The sequence below is a fragment of the Silene latifolia genome, chromosome 2 (genome assembly GCF_048544455.1).
Source record: "Silene latifolia isolate original U9 population chromosome 2, ASM4854445v1, whole genome shotgun sequence".
Lineage (NCBI taxonomy): Eukaryota > Viridiplantae > Streptophyta > Magnoliopsida > Caryophyllales > Caryophyllaceae > Silene > Silene latifolia.
This window is the reverse complement of record NC_133527.1, coordinates 149,229,387-149,249,634: the sequence shown is the minus strand read 5'-3', so window position 1 is coordinate 149,249,634 and position 20,248 is coordinate 149,229,387. Positions and strand designations below refer to the sequence as shown.

Sequence of the window (20,248 nt, the reverse complement as noted above, 5' to 3'; positions counted from 1 at the left end):
CACGGCGTTTGATCGACAGTTCGTGTACAACTTTACGCCGGAAAACTTAAAATGATTTCAAAAATCAAACATTTAAATTTTTTTCAAAAGTACAAGGAATGTTTAATGCATGACGACGGGGTCACAATGACACTAACTAGAGTCAAAACTGACACCGGACCAAAAACCGACTCAAATATTCAAATCCTGACTCCAACAACGAGTCAAACCGAGTCAACCACCAAAAACAAATCATTCAAAGCCTTCTATACTAAGATTTCCCGGATTCATGAATGGTCAAGTACCAAACATGTGACTACAAATCCTAGGATAGAACAAATAATGACTGCATTTCTGTGAAAGTGACAGGACAACTCGAAGACCCGCGACGTGGCTCGCGCCTCTTTGAGCAGCCCAGGTGGCCACGTCGCTCAAAACTCACACAACCACTCATTTTCCTATAAATACCCCTCAGATGCCCTTATTTGAGAACTTACGCGAGTGTCCGCCCCCTCTTTTCTCCCTTAAAATTCTCGACTCGACTTCCTAAGTCACAATCCGATGCGTATTTACGACCTACCGATCCTAAATACAAGCCTTACACATTGTTTGGTACCGTCATCGTGCATTAAATCACTTGACCGACCACTTCAACCACTACACCATCACTAATCTTAATAAAACACTCTTTTTATTTACTAAAACGGTTTTAAACCGAGTCTTTTCCGACCAAAGGAGTTGTTACACTTACGTCGGTTTCTCGCCATAACCAAGCATGTACGTATGAGGGTGTAAAAATCCTTCTTATATCATGTCTTTACTTATTTCATGACTATAACATGCTAATCATGCATAACACGATCCAAAACATAGGGTAGACGAGCCAAAACTGAGTTTTGGCCTGAGACAGAAGCCCCTTGTTCTGCACACAGGCTCGCGCCTCAACGGGGTGTCCAGGTCAGACTCAACCGTGTTTGTTCTCGTTTTTCCTCTTTAATCTATTTTCATATTTGTAATCGGTTTTTACCATTTCAAATATTCTCAAACCTCTTTTATTTTATTTATTTTTACAAGTTTTTAACCATAAAACATTTTTCACCCTTAGTTCTTAATACCATGACGGTTTAATCCGTGTTTCGGTGATAATATTTGGTTAATTACATTTAAAAGGTATTTTAAAGCCTTTTATTTCATTTCTTTACATTTCGGAAGGTATTTAAAAGCCTTTCCTCATTTCTTTACATTTTCAAAATAAATGTATTAGTCACCAACACAAAGTCATCCTTAGTTTTACATACCATGTTGGATTTTAACCCGAGTACGATGATGAGTATTGACTAATCCCCTATATACTAAATGAATAGGAAAAGTTTCAAGTTTTCCCGCTTAAAACTCATTTCCTATTTTGATAAAATCTTTTATTTACTTTCCTATTTTGATATAATCCCTTATTTAAAATTTTTTTCTAAGATTTTTGTGATAAAAAATTCGTTCTTTGTATGCTAAAATCGTAACTAAAAGATATACTAATAAAAAAATTATAAACAATTTCATTAATTTTGTTCAATATATATATATATATATATATATATATATATATATATATATAGAGAAGAGATCAACTAAGGTCCTTACATATATTAAGCCCATAAGTCCTAATGTGGACGGTTGGATCAAGCAAAGCAATGGCCACGATTTGGCAGTCAAACCCCACTAAACCCCATTAAACTAATATTTTTGATTTACCTCTCTCCTCTTACCCACTAACCCATGCATGCAACACTGTTTGTCCATCAGTCAATGATCATTTCCCTCCTCATTTTCTAGACAATTCAAAACAACTTGCGGGTATTTGTGTTTTCCCTCTATTTCCTGTCATTTCGTCTTCCTTTTCTTTCTTCACAATTCTGATAACTCCATTTTCATCATTACCAATTAATTCCATCCCAACAAACGCCATTTTCATCACAACAAATTAATACCAAGTCGCGTGCAAACTCGCCTGTCTCCATTTTTTTATAAGGTATTTTCTCCATTCCCTATTTAGTGATTTGTAGTTTGTTTTTTGTTAATTATTGCCTTTGTTAAACTATCATAAAAAGAGTTCATTTGATTTTTCAATCTGCAATTAGGGGTTTGCTGATGTTTATTTGTTCAATTGTTAATTATGGTTGTGCAGAACAAATTCGAGGTCATTTTATAATTAACAATGGTTTTTGCCAAGAAAAATGCCAAGAAATCTTCCAAGAAATCAATCGAAGGTAAAAATCTCGTCTTGTTGGTATAACTCTTACAGAATGATTTGTAACTTCAATTAAATATCTGTATAACTCTAATCCCAATTGTTGGTCATCTACAGATGGATGTTGTAGAAAGTATTGACACGGGAGTTGATATCCAGGTTAAAAGTTTTGATTTTGATTTATACGTTACTAGATGTCTAACTCTGCTTACTAGATGTATAACTTTAATACTCAATATGTATAACTCTGGTTCCTAGATGTATAACTCTGGTTCCTAGATGTTAAACTCTAATTGTTATATGTATGACATTCTATGCTTACAGTTATACATTTTATGACCAGAGTTATACATTCTATGACTAGAGTTATACATTCTATTGCTAGAGTTATACATTCTATGACTAGAGTTATACATTTTAATAATAGAGTTATACATTTTAATACTAGAGTTATACATTTTAATAATAGAGTTATACATTCTATGCTTACAGTTATACATTCTATGCTTACAGTTATACATTTTATGGCCAGAGTTATACATTCTATGACTAGAGTTATACATTTTAATACTAGAGTTATACATTTTAATAATAGAGTTATACATTCTATGCTTACAGTTATACATTTTATGGCCAGAGTTATACATTCTATGACTAGAGTTATACATTCTATTGCTAGAGTTATACATTCTATGACTAGAGTTATACATTTTAATAATAGAGTTATACATTTTAATACTAGAGTTATACATTTTAATAATAGAGTTATACATTCTATGCTTACAGTTATACATTCTATGACTAGAGTTATACATTCTATTGCTAGAGTTATACATTCTATGACTAGAGTTATACAATGTATGGCCAGAGTTAGACATTCTATGACTAGAGTTATACATTTTAATAATAGAGTTATACATTAATGGCTTAAGTTACACATATAATTTTACACATTATATAATCTGAATCCCTTTTTATTTGTCAGCTACAGATGGATGATGCACCAAGTACTGAGAAGGGAGCTGATTCCCAGGTTCAAAGTTTGAGCTTTTTATAACTGTTGTCATTTGTTGTATAACTCTGATTACATTTTGAATAACTTTTGCTGTCAGAATGTATAACTCTTGATATTTTCTGATTAACTCTATTATCAGAATGTATAACTTCACTTATATTTTGTATAACTCTATTATCAGAATGTATAACTTTACTTATATTTTGTATAACTCTGACTATTTATTGTATTACTTTAATTCACAGTATGTCTATTTCTTTGTTCCAAATATCTATAATTGCAAGTACAGTGTGTATAATTTTGTGTGTTGTCTTTGCTTTTCCCCAGATGGTTGAGGCCAAGCCAAGGGTAAAGAGGGTGCATGAAATAACGGTTTCGTGTCGACCTCAAAGACTTGTTTCTCTCATTGAAAAGCTTAATGAGGATCAGGTGTCCGCTGTTAAGAAAATTGGGTTTGGTGGCCTTTTGGAGCTCAAGATTAGGAGCTTCCCACTTGCACACGTTCGCCTGTTCTTGGAATCCTTCTCGACAACTCATATGTGTTCGGGGCTTCGCGGAAGAAGGAGTTTATGATCGATAAGCATGACGTGCATGACTGTTTCTTGTTACCTTTAGGACCCAACCCTCTCCCTTTGGTGCCTGTGAGCACGCAGAAGGGGTCCACCGACCCCGAGAATAAGGAGCTGAAGGACAAATGGCGGGAAGCGTACGGGGTGGCCAAAGGGAATAGTGCTATACCCTTAGGGAAAGTTCACAAGCAACTTGTGGAGTACGAGGAGGCGGACGATCAATTTTGCCGGCTATTTGTGTTGTTCTGTATGTCTTCATTCCTCGCACCCACCCCAAACAATGGGATAGATTGGAAGTCATTAAGGGTCAGAGAAGATCCTAAAGCCATCCCGCATTTTGACTGGTGCTCTTATATTTTGGACATGACGGTGAAAGCGGGTCGATCGTAAAAAAGGGTAACAATGTTGAATGGGTGTATCCCCTTCCTCATGATAAGCTACTTTCAGCGATATGATTACAAGGGTAAGCCTTGTAATAGTGATCTTCCTTTGATTAAACATTGGGATGAAGCTTCGCTTGTAGAGAGGGTAAAATTTGAGGTGGGTCAAGGGGGATTGGGTACTTTAACCTTGTCTAAGACCAGTGCATCCGAGGTGCCTTCAAGACCCCTCTTATGGAAGGAGTGTGGACGAGAGGCCTCGCCCCGCGTGAACCCAAAATACTCATTGCTAACAGCCCCACACCCCTCAACCCCGCCCAACTTCGAGAAGAAGTTCATTCGAGATAGAACTACCAAAGGGGGTCGAGGATGACCAGGAATTGAAAGCTAGGGTCATTGTCGATGTAAGTGCAAACTATTATATATTTCTGCAGATGGATTCTGTGTTCAGCTGAACGTACCCATATATTATAATATAACTAACTTACTGTACTTCTTGGATGCAGGGTACTCACGAGCTTTATCTGCAAATGCAAAGGAACGCTATTGTGTTCTATTCATGGTATGCAGATGCAACCGCACGGATCAAAGCTGTAACTAGTGATCCGACGGGCCTAAATGCTAGTCAGGCCTCTCAAGAATTCTTTGAGGGTGAAAAGATTCAAAAGTACGTCGCTGAAGCTGAACAGAGTTGCGAAAGGCAAGGTTTCGTGGGTAACGCCCGAATTTGGAGAGGTGGTTACCGAGCCTCCCAAAAAACTGCGTCGGAATCGATGCATCTACGCGTCAAATCAGTGAAGTTCTTGAGAGTCTCGGCAATGATGCGGGTGGATGGGGTGGTAACCCCCGTGTTGAGCCGTGTCGAGAGTCCGTCAAAGCCGACACGCCAACGAAATCAATTGCAGTTTCGGGGTCAAAGATTATGGAGGAAGTGGGAGGTGATACAGTCGTTTCTAAGCCGTCGTCACCTGCTAGCCCAGGGTTAGAGGATCAAGTTGTGTGCAGCCCCGTCCCAACCGTCGGCAATCGTTGTTGGAGTCGAGTTACACCGAGGAAGAAATTGACGAATGTATCGGACCGTCAAAGGACGATGAGGCTCGCCTCTGGTCAGGTGATGAGGGGCATGAGCACGTTCATGAGGACGGATTGAATGAAAATGCTGAAAATGTTGGAAGATTGGCAGACACTGACCATGAAAGAGCAGCAGACATTGTAGGCCAAGCTGACGGACGGTCAGAGAATGCTGAATCTCGTCCCGTGGTAGGTGATGCGGTGCATGAGCAAGTTCATGGGGAGGGATTGCCAGAAATTGTTGAACGATTGTCAGACAATCAACCGTCGATATGGTGATGGAAAAATCTACGGTCCCGAATGGGTTTGGACACACAAGAATTGATGGAGTGTCTGTTTTCTCTCTGCTTGAAATGAAGGAAGCCGCACGTGGAAATCAGCGTACGGGAGTGGTTCTGGTGGCGAGGTAAGTTTGTTAATTTGCGACAAATACTTTTTATACAATCGTTTTTTTTTTTGTTTATTGGTCGTGTATAACTCTATGTTGATCAAGTATAACCTTGTTGAAACTTATGTTGAAGCCTTAACCAGTATATGACTACAGTTATACAGTATATGATTAGAGTTATACAATATATGCTTTGGAGTTATACATTAGATAGCTGGAGGTATATCTAGAGTTATACAGTATATTTATACATTATATTGTATACGATTATACATTTTATGGTCGAGTTATACATTCTATGCTTACGATTATACATTTTATGGCCAGAGTTATACGTTTGGTGTTTAATTTTGTTATTTTTCATCCATGCCTACGATTATACAAAGATATGACTAGAGTTATACAATATATGCTTTGGAGTTATACAATATATGCTTTGAGTTATACAATATATACAAAGATATGACTAGAGTTATACATTATAGTGTATACAGTTATACATTTTATGGTCAGAGTTATACATTCTATGCTTACAGTTATACATTTTATGGCCAGAGTTATATGTTTGGTGTTTAATTTTGTTATTTTTCATTCATGCCTACAGTTATACAGTATATGACTAGAGTTATACAATATATGCTTTGGAGTTATACATTAGATAGCTGGAGGTATATCTAGAGTTATACAGTATAGTTATACATTATAGTGTATACGATTATACATTTTATGGCCGAGTTATACATTCTATGCTTACAGTTATACATTTTATGGCCAGAGTTATACGTTTGGTGTTTAATTTTGTTATTTTTCATTCAGGCCACTGTTAAAAAGGATGTAATTGAGAATGTTGAACAACATTCTAACAATGGGGGTGGGAACGCAGATGTTGTCGGCCGTGCGGAGATCACCCCGGGGGATCCTTCAACGGAATGTACTGGAAATGAAATCCCTCTGACTTTCATGAGCACGGCAGATTTGAATGAGGCATTTGCCGGGGTTGAGGAGCGAACGATTGGTGCTGCCAAAGAAGGTTTGGTAGTTGAAATTAGAGATGCTAGGGTTGAGCCTGTTGCGCCACTCCCACCCCCTATTTATGTGCCGCGATGTGACATGATCCACCATCCGTTCTTCTTTGCGCATTCAACCGCCCCCTTCCGTGTATGGACATTGTACCCGAGAACCTAGGTTGTTCTCGGGATTGCGGGGCACCCGATCCCGACCAAAGACGTATGCTCACAAAGGGTTGCGATTTAACAAGGAACGTTTCAGGACGGTGTTCAGGGTGAGGAAGGATGTAATGGATTATGTCTTTGATGAATTCCACGACCACAAAAAATCGTAAGTAAAATATAAGTTTTACCTATATTTCAATACGACACCAAACAGCCATGAATGCATTCCCTTGCTGCGTGTCTCAATTTTGCTAATCCTTTGTAGGGAACAATTGGTCACATATCCCTGTCCAAACCGCATAACGCGTATTGATCTCCGATCGTTGATGCCCGGAAACAGATTAAAATGTCATCGATCATTGGTCTGTACTACTCAATCGGGATACGCACGCGAACACCGCAAATTGTTTCCACTTGCGCTGTTTTTTTGGCCTATCTCACGCTGTAAGTGTGCTCGAACTTCGCAAGTTATTTTGTGACAAATCGTACGTAACTTATGATACAAGCCGCCAACCCCGTCTATCATTTTTATAGGCCCTAGCAATTGAAATTTGGCAAGGCAGGAAGAAAAACTTGGTTGTTGATCATTCTGAAGGCTTTTGTTACTCGTGGGACACGTGGCAAGAGTCGTGTACTAGTCCATTCCAACTGGACTCCGATATGGTGAGCTCAGATATCAATATAGAGACATTTACATACTGGAAGGGAGCTTTATTTTCGTAGAGTTTAACAAAGATATGCTTAGAGTTGTACAATATATGCTTTAGAGTTAGGCATGGAGTTTTACCTAGAGTAATACCCGGAGTTATACACTACTCGTATATGCTTACGATTATAGATTTTAGGGCTAGAGTTATACATCCTATGACAAGAGTTATACAAAGATATAACTTTAGCTTTCAAATTATACATAATGTACAACTGCAAGAATATACTGTATAACTCTGGAAATTGAATGTACAACTCTACACATATAATGTACAACTCTGGGCACAGACTGTATAACTCCAACTACGCACAATATGTATGCCTCTAATCTGCTAATTATGTTTTATAACTCTTAGATTTTTGGTGCATGTTTGTAGGTTTTCGTCCCGGTAAGCACAGGCGATGAAGATCATTACTCTTGCATTTGCATAAATTTCCGCTCTCAGCAGATCGAGTATCTTGATAACCGATCTTATGAGGACGATCTTCTGACTTTACCATACGGAGGGATTGCGCGTATTACTGTAAGAATTATAAAACTGGTGACTAGATTAATTATCAGCTCCATGTGATTTGTTAATACGTCTTCCCCTTTTAAACGCCTTGCCTAACTTCCGCCAGGCTGATGCAATGGGAAAGTATATGGCCTACAAAGGGCTCGACAAAGGCAAGAAAGTTGAAGGGTTCCCTTTTGTCAACATCAAATTCAATCGGCGGGAGCAGACATACGCCAATGACTGTGGTCTCATGTACGTCATGGTTCATATGTTGCTGTACCGTGGAGAGCCATTCGATTGTACCCTAGGGACTGAGGAAAGCAATGATCTTATGCGAGCGGAAATTGCTGCAACCCTTGTCCTCAGTGACATTAACGAGGATAGGGAAGATGTGTTATCCAGGGTAACAGCTTTTAAAGAGCTTAAAGACCGTGAATTGGAGGAGATGCGTGATAAACAGAGGACAGCCGGCAACACAAGTGGAAGGAAGAGAGGTGTTGGAAACGCCGGAGAGAACAGATTCTGAAACGACCTTGCTCTAAGGTCGGTTCAACCTTCCGACTCCACCTTCCAAAGTAGCCCTGGGCCGGACGCCGTCCGGTCCGGCCCTCTCACCGTTAATAGCCGCTCCCGGGGTAAGGGCGATGGCCTTGGTTGCACCAAATATTGCGGGGTACCAGACGCAAACCTTGCCGTGGTCGCCAAAATGCTGAAGATGAACAAGGCATTAACTAGGGATATCCCGGTGTATCGCAAACACGTGGCTGATTACGTTTTCCTTGATGACTACAAATATCCATATGAGTAAGCTGTCTAAAATCCTAATGTTTTATCATATTAAGCTATATCAATATAGACATATTTCCATACTGTAATTCTTCCTTTTTTTGTATAACTCTGGTTCCTAGATGTATAACTCTGGTTCATAGATGTCAAACTCTAATTGTTATATGTATAACTATACTTCTAATTAGTTTCCATACATAGAGTTTATACAATATATGCCCACAGTTATACAATTTATACCTGGAGTAATTCATTATACATTCTATGCTTACAGTTATACATTTTATGGCCAGAGTTATACATTCTATGACTAGAGTTATACATTACATGGCCAGAGTTATACTTTCTATTGCTAGAGTTATACATTTTTGTGCGTACAGTTATACATAATATGCTCAGAGTTGTACAATTTATAATTTGGAGTCATACGTTTCATCAGTGAACTTATGCAGCCATTTTAATAGCAGTTACTTTCCCATTTAGTATACGGCATAGCCTGATTAACACCTCCTGTCTGCACTACAGTGAACCACTTGTGAGTTACGGCCGGCACGGAACAATTAATAGGTTGCAAATGTTGTCTATGCTCCCTGAGACACCAATGGATGAAAAAGTTATTGAGTGTTGGTCCTTGTTGCTTAATCGATTGGAGGCAGAGGATTGCGCGATGTTTCGTTCGTCTTTCTTCGGTATCCGTCATATGGTATGGTCCTAATCAATCCTTTACTATGTTATAAGAGTTGCACATACCCTCTTAAAAACTTTCACAGTGGTAAGTAAGTATAAAGTTATACATACCCTCCCTGGAGTTAGACATTTTGTTTTGAGAAGTTATTAACAACCGAAGATATACTTAGGCATTCTTCATTTTGTCAAGAGTTACTTGTGAAACTCCAATGCACAACCCCTATAACTCCACCGGTATCCTCATTCATATACTGCTACTTGAACAGATATAATCTTGAGCCTTGTTCAAACCCCGTCCAACAAACACCGGACACCGAGATGTTGTACCATACGTGGGACGTCTTCCGAACCGACTGTGGCAACGATTTCAGCGTGAAGGCTGATTTAATCTTTGTACCCATTAAGATTGAAGCGCATTATGCATGTGTGTGTATCAACTTTAATTCGAGGACGATTGATCTCCTGGACAGTAAGTACTATTCAAGTCCGCGGCAATCGGAGATATGCAAAGCATGTCACGTCATTGTAAGTGGAATTAAATTGTAATTATGTTCAACTAAAAAGCGTTCTCACCGATTTCACAAATCTCACTTTTTGACGTTATTGTCTCTTCCAGGCGAGCTTCATGAGCGACTACTTGGAGGCTAGGGACGACGCGAAGAGCAGAGCGAAAGACATACCGTCGTTCCAGTTCCGACAGATCCAGTTTGCCTGGCATCCGCAAACGATAAACGACACCGAGTCTGGGTTGTTCTGCATGATGCTCATGTTAATGTACGAGGGTGAAAGTTTTGTTCACGTTGATCTCGAGAGGAAGGTGAATCGTCGATATTTGGTGATCCAATTTGGCGGACGCTTCTCTAGCCGACATGAACATCATCCGGGAAGGAGTTCTGACCAAGGTCAATGGTTTCATTGGCGATAAATTACAGATTCTCAAGGTAGTAGAAAACAGACGGAAAGCAAACGGAGAGGAGATAAAAACCTGCGAAAAATAGAATGGATCCCTTTGATTCTGTATTCTCTTTTTTTGGAACTCTAGAATGTTGTCAAGATACTCCTTAACAACTTAGACAACTTGTTGGAATAGATTGTTACTACATCATCTTGGTTAGTCATAAATAAAATCCAAGTTTTACAGATAAGTGTTAGAGTTATACACTCTGTGGAGTAAAGTTATACCAATTATGTGCAGGAGTTATACAACATTTATTAGACAGCCAAGAGTTATACAAAAAACATCAAGAGTTATACAAACTGTGTACAAGAGTTAAACAACATATGACTGCAGTTATTTAAAGGCAAATTTTATTAGCCAATTATGAGTTTTGCAAAAAATAACAAGAGTTATACAAATTTTGAACAAGAGTTATACACTCTGTGAAGTACATTTATCCATATATGGGTAAGAGTTGTACTTAAAGCCACTGAAATTATAATTCCCTCTTAAAGCCACTTTTAAATATTGAATATGTTGCCATGAACAGAAGTCATCAAAATAATGTCATAGAGTTGTACAACATTAGCTTCAAATTTGACACACCATATTACTGAAGTTATACAATCTACAAGGTGCAATCACCATCAAAATAGACAAAAGCTAGCTATTAAATACCCGTTCCGTCTCACCAGATTTTTTACCTTTTAAAGAAAAAAAGATTGTAAATAATTTGTTGAGACGGGGGTAATTTTCTACTACCTACTACTACAACATGTTAAGTTTCTCTATCCTTCTTCTTCGTCGTCTTCGTCTTCTTCTTCTTCTTCTTCTTCTTCTTCTTCTTCCTCCTCTTCCTCTTCTTCTTCTTCTACTCCTTCAGATGCTGGTGAAGACGGTGGATGCTCAGAGAATGGGTTAGGACAGTTCCGTTTATCGTGGTGTGCCATTTGTTTACAGTTATTACACATGCGCTTTGGCTTAGAAGCCAAGGCTATGGCTTTAGTCTTAGCTGACACCATTCTTTTACCACTGCCTTTGTTTTTCGATTGTTTTGGTGGAAGTATTGTTACCTCGTCATCAAGGGGGCAACCAAGGATTTGCTCAAATTCCTGTTGCTTTGTTAAATCCTTCTTGTACGGTAAAAGTTTCTCCTTGAACTCTCTAATTAACGAGCTTAAGTTCACAACTTCAGTCTCACTCGCGCCACGAAGTAAACCAATGGTTGAATGAACTTCTGACCACAACTTCACCATCGCAACTTCTTTTGCATCAGCGCTACTATTTGTTTCCGTTTGTACACCATCACATTCTGATAATCTGAAGTGCAATGCATCCTTTTTCCATCTTGTAGAAACGTAATCAACTGGAATTGTCTTCATGCCGTTAGCCGACAAAATCCAGACTATATGTCGGCACAGAAATCCCATCCTTTCAAACATCATACAAACCGCACTTGTAGCCTTTGTGTCCCTGTAATCCAATTAAATTATGCAGTTAGTAGTCTTATACATATAATAATAAGAGTTAAACATTATCACGCAGAGTTATACGTATGGCAACAAGAGTTATATGTTCTGAAAGCTACAGTTATTCGAACTAAATTCGAGTTATACTACAAATAGTCAGATTCGGTGAAAAATTGAATAAGTTCTAATGTTATTCTGAAAGTAGAGTTATACATATGGCAACAAGAGTTATACATTCTCAAAGCTAAAGTTATTCAAAATGTAATCAGAGTTATACTACAAATGACAACAGTTCATTGAAAAATTGAATTTCTAATGTTATTCTGAAGGTAGAGTTATACATATGGCAACAAGAGTTATACATTCTGCAAGTAGAGTTATGCATATAATAAGAAAAGTTATACATTCAAAAACTTAAGTTATTCAACATGTCGATTTTATACAAATGATAATCTGCAGTTCATCAACAATTGTATAACTTCTATGTTCAGACAATGTAACTTTGGTACTATATCTAGCAACTTCAGCCAACTACTACATAAAGTTGATGCCAAAATGTTGTTACCTGGGTTGTACTCTACGTTGAAACTTTTCTTTCGATTGAATCCTTTACGATACTCACTTCAACTCCATCGACTTCAAAGATAGCCGACACTCTTACATGTATCGGTTGAGCAAATGACCTCTAGTTGGAATTCCTTGAAAACCTCACGGGTATAAACATCCGACGCATATTCCTCTATGGGTAAATGCGTCCCCATTGCCGGTGTTGAGTGTCGGTTTTCATGGTCAAGTCTCTTCTGCGTATGCCGTTGATGGTCCATAGCGCTTTCAAAACGCATCCAAAACTCCACTAACGTACCTGACTTTTGCTCGAACTTCTTAAAAAAACTATTAGTGCTCTCTGATCTCTGGGTTGTCCTCATTACACCACCCATGTTCAAGTCCCTGCAATGTGCCATCACCCATTGGCTCCTTTTATCGTACGCTCAGAAACCGGTCTTCGTTCACAAGACCATGCGCTTCCATTATTTCTCGCCCACCTAGCGTCAAAGTCGTGCCTTCGATGTTGTCGTCCCATATAATGTTGTTCAATTTCTGAATGCACTCCTTATAATCCTCCCTTGTCACCCCGACCTTTGATGGCACCTTGTTCATTATATGCCACATGCAAAATCGGTGGCGTGCAGTCTTGAAGGCAAGGGGTACGGCCTTAATAATGCCCGGATCCTGATCTGTGATAATGTACTTGGGTTCCTTTCCTCCCATAGCATTCAAAAACCTGTTGAAAACCCACTGGAAGTATTCATGGTCTTCATGGGCAATCAACGCCCCACAGAATGTTACTGATCGCTTATGGTGATCTATGCCAGTGAATGGCGTGAAAATCATATCGTATTTGTTTGTTGAGTATGTTGGGTCGTGCGACACCGCATCTCCAAATACGGAGTAGTTCCTCCTAGCGGTTTTGTCGGCCCATATTGCGACCAAGGTCTGTTATCCTTGTCAACTTCATAATCAAAATAAAACCCCCGCCTATTCTCGTGCCATATTCTTGAACCGGTCAATGAACAATTGACCGTCCCGTTTATGGATGAAGCACTTCACATCTCGGTGGAAGTTCTTAAAATCAGTTAAGGATGCACCAATGTTCTCGAACCCGTTTACGAACTCCTTACACATGTTGTACGTCCTTGTTGCTCCTATCCTCAACTGCAGTGGACAACAAATCCTTATCAGTGCTGATTAATAACCAAGAATTCCTCAACTATAACCCTTTCAGCTATTCTTATAACTTCTTATTATTTATAACTTTTAGGTTTACATAACTTTATCATCTCCGTGAATAACTTCAGAAGTTTGCCATTTAATTAGTGGATGTTTGTTTAATAGTAAACTAACCCTGGAGTTGTACATTATCAAGTACTTGTGAAAATCTTCTATGTTCCGCGACATCTTCTGAAACTGACGATCCTCACTCGATACAAGCTCGTGATTATGCCCCATGTGGAATCGGTCAATTACTAGTAATCCATTCTTCATAAATAGCCTCACATGTGCTTTACACCCTACCCTCTTGACTGTATATTTCCTCCTCGGTTCGCAGCTTCTTTTTCCCCATTGCATTCCTTCTTCCGTAATCCCGATCTCATTTTTTTTTAATTATCGCCTCTCCTTTTGGGACATATGTGAATCCCTCTCTGCTGCAAACCAGCAACTTTGACCTGATTTCACCGTCACGCCATTTTTTCGTCGAGTACTTCCGAACATCAAACCCGGTTGCCAATGCATAAACTTTATAGAATGTCACTGCCTCGTCGATTTCAAAAAATTGCTGCCCTACACACGGTGTAAACTCCGCTGCCAAATGCTTACAATACTCAGTTTCCGCTGCCTTGCGACCATCTGACCAGAATCAATCAACCATGAAATGATTAAGAAATACATAATTCAACGCATATACTGTATAACTCTATGCACATACGGTATAACTCTGGCCACAGACTGTATAACTATGGGTGTATAATGTATAACTTTAGTCATACAATTTATAACTCTGGGCACAGAACGTATAACTGTAGTCAGATAACGTATAACTCTAGTCATACAATGTATAACTCTAGTCACAGTTTGTATAACTCTAATCATACAATGTATAACTCTAGTCACAGTTTGTATAACTCTAGTCATTTAATGTATAACCCTAGTCACTGTGTATAACTCGGTCACGTAAATGTAAAACTCTAGTCAAATAATGTATAACTCTAGTCACAGTATTTATAATTCTAGTCATTCAATGTATAACTGTACTCACAATGTATAACTCTAGTTATACGATGTATAACTCTAGCTACAAAATGTATAACTCTAGGCAGAGACTGTAAGATGTATAACTCATTCCACACAATGTATAACTCTTAGCAAATAATGTATAACTCTAGGTATATAATGCATAACTCTAGGCATAACTCTACATTCTAAGAGTTATACAATTAATGAAACAGCACAGTATATGGAATGCGAAGGGTTATAAGGTTTCAAGGAGGGATATGGCACAACTTCCTAAACAAAATTCGTATGAATTTAAGCATCAAACCCCAAACATATTAATTACAAAACAACTCAAAGGACACATTACTAATTATAAATTCATTCTACTATCTAAAAAACCAGTTCATTATATCCCTACCTCCACCCTAAACTCAAAACCCTAAATCGTTAAAACCCATCAAATTCCTTCAACAACAATGAATGATGCCATTCGTAATACATGCATTATGACCGAGTACAACAAGAGTTTCATACGCCGGTTGCTTGACATTGAGAGGAGGTACAAGACCTACCTTGAGGACGCTCGGATCGCACTCAAGGACGCCAAAGAAAATGGCTTGTCGGAGCAGAGATAATGCGGCTATTAGAAGATATTGGAAATGCGGAACGAAACCTCCAAATAGCAAAGGAGGAGAGGATGAATATCATAGAAGAGAATTCATCCCTATATGAACACCTAAGAACTGTATTTTTAGCAATGCTTTAAGTTTATGCATCTATATCTATTAATTAAGATGTGGGTTTGTTTTACTATCCTCTCCATCATCTTCTTTGTTTTATTTTATTTATTTTGTTTCACTAACAAACACAGAAAAACCAAGCGAATAATTAATAGATAAGGATTTGTTGTATAACTCATGCAAATAACATGCAGAAAAAACAATGACGGAGAAAAACACATGCAAATAACATGTATAACTCTGGGCACAGAATGTATAACTGCAGGCATTTAATGTATAACTCTGATCATAAAATGTATAACTCTAGACACAGCTCGTATAACTGCAGGCATTTAATGTATAACTCTGATCATAAAATGTATAACTCTAGACACAGCTCGTATAACTATGCATTTAACATTATGACTAAGAGTTATACAATGTGTATCTAGAGTTATACAATGTGTAAGCTCGTATAACTGCAGGCATTTAATGTATAACTCTGATCATAAAATGTATAACTCTAGACACAGCTCGTATAACTATGCATTTAACATTATGACTAAGAGTTATACAATGTGTATCTAGAGTTATACAATGTGTATCTAGAGTTATACATCGCATGACTAGAGTTATACTTCATGATCCAAAGGCTCACAATGACTGTTCATTGAGTTATACATTGTGTATAACTCTAGGGTTTTAATGCATAACTCTAGGCATACTTTACTAATTATATTAATTAAAAAATAAATATATTAATTAAAAAATAAATCAAAGGACACATTACTAATTATAAATACATTCCATTATCTCAATAACCAGTCCATTATATCCCTATCTCCACCCTCAACTCCAAAACCTAAATCTTTAACACCTAATAAACTCCAAACTTCCTTCAATAATGAATGATACCATTCGTTTAACATGCATTACCACCGAGTACAACAAAAGATTCATAAGCCGCTTGAGGGAAATCGAGAAGAAGTACAGGGAATTCCTTAAGGATGCTCGGATCGCACTCAAGGACGCAAAAAAAAATGGCTTGTTAGAGCAGCAGATACTGCAGCTATTAGAAGATATTGCAACTGCTGAACGAAACCTCCAAGTAGCAAAGCAGGAGAGGATGAATCTCATAGAAGAGACTGCATCCCTATATGAACATCTAAGAACTGTAGCTTCAGCAATGTATTAAGTTTATGTATCTATATATCTATTAATTAAGTTCATGTATCCTCTCCATCATCTTCTTTGTTTTATTTTATTTAATTTGTTTTACTAACAAACACGAAAAAAAGCGAATAATAATTACAGAAAAAACAATGACGGAGAAAAACACATGCAAAGAACATGTATAACTCTGGGCACAGCCTGTATAACTTTTAGCATATAATGTATAACTCTACTCATTCAATGTATAACTGTAGGTAGGTAATGTATAACTTTAGTCACAGTGTAGAACTCTGGGCACAGAATGTATAACTCTAGTCATACATTGTATAACTCTAGTCATACATTGTATAACTCTAGTCATACAATGTATAACTGCAGGCATTTAATGTATAACTCCAGACATACATTGTATAACTCTAGACGTACAATGTATAACTCTAGTCATACATTGTATAACTCTAGTCATACATTGTATAACTCTAGTCATACTGTGTATAACTCTAGTTATACGATGTATAACTCTAGTCATACATTGTATAACTCCAGACATACATTGTATAACTCCAGACATACATTGTATAACTCTAGACGTACAATGTATAACTCTAGTCATACATTGTATAACTCTAGTCATACATTGTATAACTCTAGTCATACATTGTATAACTCTAGACACACTGTGTATAACTCTAGTTATACGATGTATAACTCTAGTGATACATTGTATAACTCCAGACATACATTGTATAACTCCAGACATACATTGTATAACTCTAGACGTACAATGTATAACTCTAGTCATACATTGTATAACTCTAGTCATACTGTGTATAACTCTAGTTATACGATGTATAACTCTAGTCATACATTGTATAACTCCAGACATACATTGTATAACTCTAGACATACAATGTATAACTCTTACCTATATATGGATAACTGTACTTCACAGAATGTATAACTCTAGGCATATAATGTATAACTCTATACACAGTCTGTATAACTCTAATCATACAATGTATAACTCTTGACACAGCCTGTATAACTCTAGGCATATAATGTACAACTGTCCACATCCTATAACTTCACTTAATGAATGTAAAAACTTCAGCTATAACATGAATAACTATATCAAAATTGCTTGTTTAGTAAAAGTTTTTACGCACAATTTAGGGTTTGAGTTACTCTGTTACTTGAATCTGCAGGAAATTGTCAAAGAGTTTTACAAAAACCCACGATGAATATAGAACTGCATGTTGACACTGTATTACTGAAGTTATACATATTTGGGTCAGAGTTATACTAAAACCCACTGAAGTTATAATTCGTACTTCATCAATCTTTTAAATTTCCATCATTTTTTGCCATCAACAACAAGCTACCAAAATAAAATAAGAACCTGTCATTTTTTGCCATTAACATCAAGCTACACTAATAACCTAGACACAAATAAGAAAGTAAACAACTCACCATTGACGGCAACTTCAATCTGCATATGATCCATTTCACAAACACTGACTGTCATTTCCCGCTTGTTTCTCTGATGAACACTGAGAATTTAATTTCTCTTCAACAAAGTTATTTGATGATGATCACTGATGTAGTTTTACATGTGCGCTGAAATTTCTCTGATTTTTTTGATGATTGATATTGTATTTTACAGTATTTAGGCTCGTTTTTTTGAGGATTTTTTAGGGTTTTTGCTTGTTCAGATGTTTTGAATGGTGAAAAGAGGAGGGAAGCATGCAAAATGATATAGGAGGCTTTGTTTATTGTTATTATCCGCGGGATTTCATGTGCACGCAGTACATAAACAGTGAAAGTGGTCCCTCTCTCACACAATCACCATTTCCCTTTTTTTTTTTGCTCCAAAAACCACGCCCTCTCTCCTCATCTCATCCCTTCAATCCCTTCATCCAAGGGCTCTTATAAAGACTTAGGGCCTTATAAGGTATGAAGGCCTTATAAGAACCCTTCTCTATATATATATATATATATATATATATATATATATATATATATATATATACAGTGGCGGATCTACCTATTGTCATGGGGTGTCCAAGGACACCACAAACAGTGGAAAAGTTTGCAGTAAATTATGAAAATTGCAGGAGAGGACACCCTAAACTTGCTAGTAGGACACCTATTATACACTCACATTACCACTTGTCCTTGCTTTAGAGGATTTACGTATAAAAAATTTACACTAAATATTACTCCGTATTTGATTATCCAATTCCAAAGTAGTGACTGAAATTTGGTTTTCTGTTAAACCTAAGTGCCTATAGGCTATAGCTCTATACTCTGTCATATGATGACTCTACTTTGATTAGATAGAACACTAAAATATCAATAACTCGGTAATTTTTGTGTAAGACGGTAATATATTGTAAGACGGTATATATATTTGTATAAAAATAACTCTTTTATTAATAACAAGAAATGAATTATTTTTTATAACAAAGAACCATCTCATGAAACCGTTTTATTCTAGAATTTGTGTTAGCTAAGCTAGTTCCATTTTTTTCTTAAATCTATATTCACGTAGTAGTTGAATACGTTTACTCTTCGTACTCCTTCCAAATTATGTGACGTTTTTCAATAAATTTAAGGGCAGATCGATCAATTTCAAAGAATCTGTTGTTTATTATGTCCGATAATTTACGGTTTTCACTATAAAAATTAATAATTTAGGTACCAATTTTTCAAATACGAATATAAAAAAGGAATATGGTTATTTACTTTCGTGATTAACTTGTCGGTTGTAAGCTTTGTGACGAGTATCTAACAATAATTTTAACTATTCATTTATTAGGGAGAATCGGAGAATAGTACAAAAAATAGGGAGGTACGTAAATACACTAGTGTAAGGGTTATCGATGGTATGATTGTGGGTAGCTACACCATAAATTTGAAAAAGTCTATTTTACGGTAGAAAATTTTTGCTTTTGTACATTGAAACTTCAAAAAAAAAAATTACAAATAGCCGGAAAGTATAGGACCCCATAAATATTTATTCCTGGATCCGCCACTGTATATATATATATTTCATGACATTACTCAATTTTTTTATTAGTTTTATAGCTCAATTTTTTTTTTCTAAAAATAAAAACTCTATAAATAACGCGCATTCATTGCGTGGGATCTAAACTAGTTATATTCAAATGAACTTAAAATAATTAGTTCATAATTATTTTCAAAACTATTCATGTCAAGCTTGCCAAATCGAACCCGACACCGAATATCATCAAAATAATGATGATTATTCGAGTCTCGTTCCTCAAATCAACAAATACGGTCTAAACGACCCTTTCAAACCAAAACGGGTTCAAATACCCATTTTTCAACACGTTTTATAAACGTTTTTCAAATGGTCAGAACGCGTCTTAAACCGTCGACTGACCCGCGCCTAAACAGGCCATTTCTTTCCTATTTTCAAAACCATGGGAGACCCCCTTGCATCGCCAACAGGCTCGCGCCTTATGTGGCCGCCTGGTGCAGGGTCTGTTCCCTTTCCAGCATCAGTCAAGGACGATCCCGACTCCGGCCAGCCCGGATATAGGACGGATCAGATGACTAATTTGCTCATTCAAAAATCACATTTGCAAAATGCCTTACTAAGACAAATGGATCACGTTATGCACCCTAAACCTAATACGGTAAATGGATGTTTAATTTCCC

The 20,248-nt window shown here is 37.2% G+C and overlaps 2 protein-coding genes across 2 annotated transcripts; one reads left to right on the top strand and one right to left on the bottom strand.

Moving 5' to 3' along the window:
• The first annotated feature begins 1,624 nt into the window (after nt 1-1,624).
• LOC141630671 (uncharacterized) lies at nt 1,625-10,639 on the top strand. The gene is made up of 10 exons (XM_074443444.1): nt 1,625-2,002; nt 2,159-2,240; nt 2,339-3,254; nt 6,461-6,982; nt 7,082-7,260; nt 7,351-7,479; nt 7,902-8,048; nt 9,333-9,510; nt 9,761-10,019; nt 10,111-10,639. Exons 3-4 carry the CDS (start codon nt 3,213-3,215, stop codon nt 6,827-6,829), a joined length of 411 nt encoding a protein of 136 aa, XP_074299545.1. The 5' UTR covers nt 1,625-2,002; nt 2,159-2,240; nt 2,339-3,212; the 3' UTR covers nt 6,830-6,982; nt 7,082-7,260; nt 7,351-7,479; nt 7,902-8,048; nt 9,333-9,510; nt 9,761-10,019; nt 10,111-10,639.
• Nucleotides 10,640-10,940: 301 nt separating this feature from the next.
• On the bottom strand, nt 10,941-14,314 carry LOC141630665 (protein FAR1-RELATED SEQUENCE 1-like). Its single transcript, XM_074443439.1, has 3 exons — nt 13,803-14,314; nt 12,466-13,613; nt 10,941-11,904 (listed from the first exon to the last, which is right to left on the bottom strand). Exon 3 carries the CDS (start codon nt 11,874-11,876, stop codon nt 11,220-11,222), a length of 657 nt encoding a protein of 218 aa, XP_074299540.1. The 5' UTR covers nt 11,877-11,904; nt 12,466-13,613; nt 13,803-14,314; the 3' UTR covers nt 10,941-11,219.
• Between the last annotated feature and the right edge of the window lie 5,934 nt (nt 14,315-20,248).

Excerpts from the sequence above, each read along its gene's own strand:
- LOC141630671 (XM_074443444.1), top strand. The coding sequence starts at position 3,213 with ATGGATGATGCACCAAGTACTGAGAAGGGAGCTGATTCCCAG. Across the intron at positions 3,255-6,460 it reads AGAAGGGAGCTGATTCCCAG|GCCACTGTTAAAAAGGATGT; the intron begins GTTCAAAGTTTG and ends TTTTTCATTCAG.
- LOC141630665 (XM_074443439.1), bottom strand. The coding sequence starts at position 11,876 with ATGATGTTTGAAAGGATGGGATTTCTGTGCCGACATATAGTCTGGATT.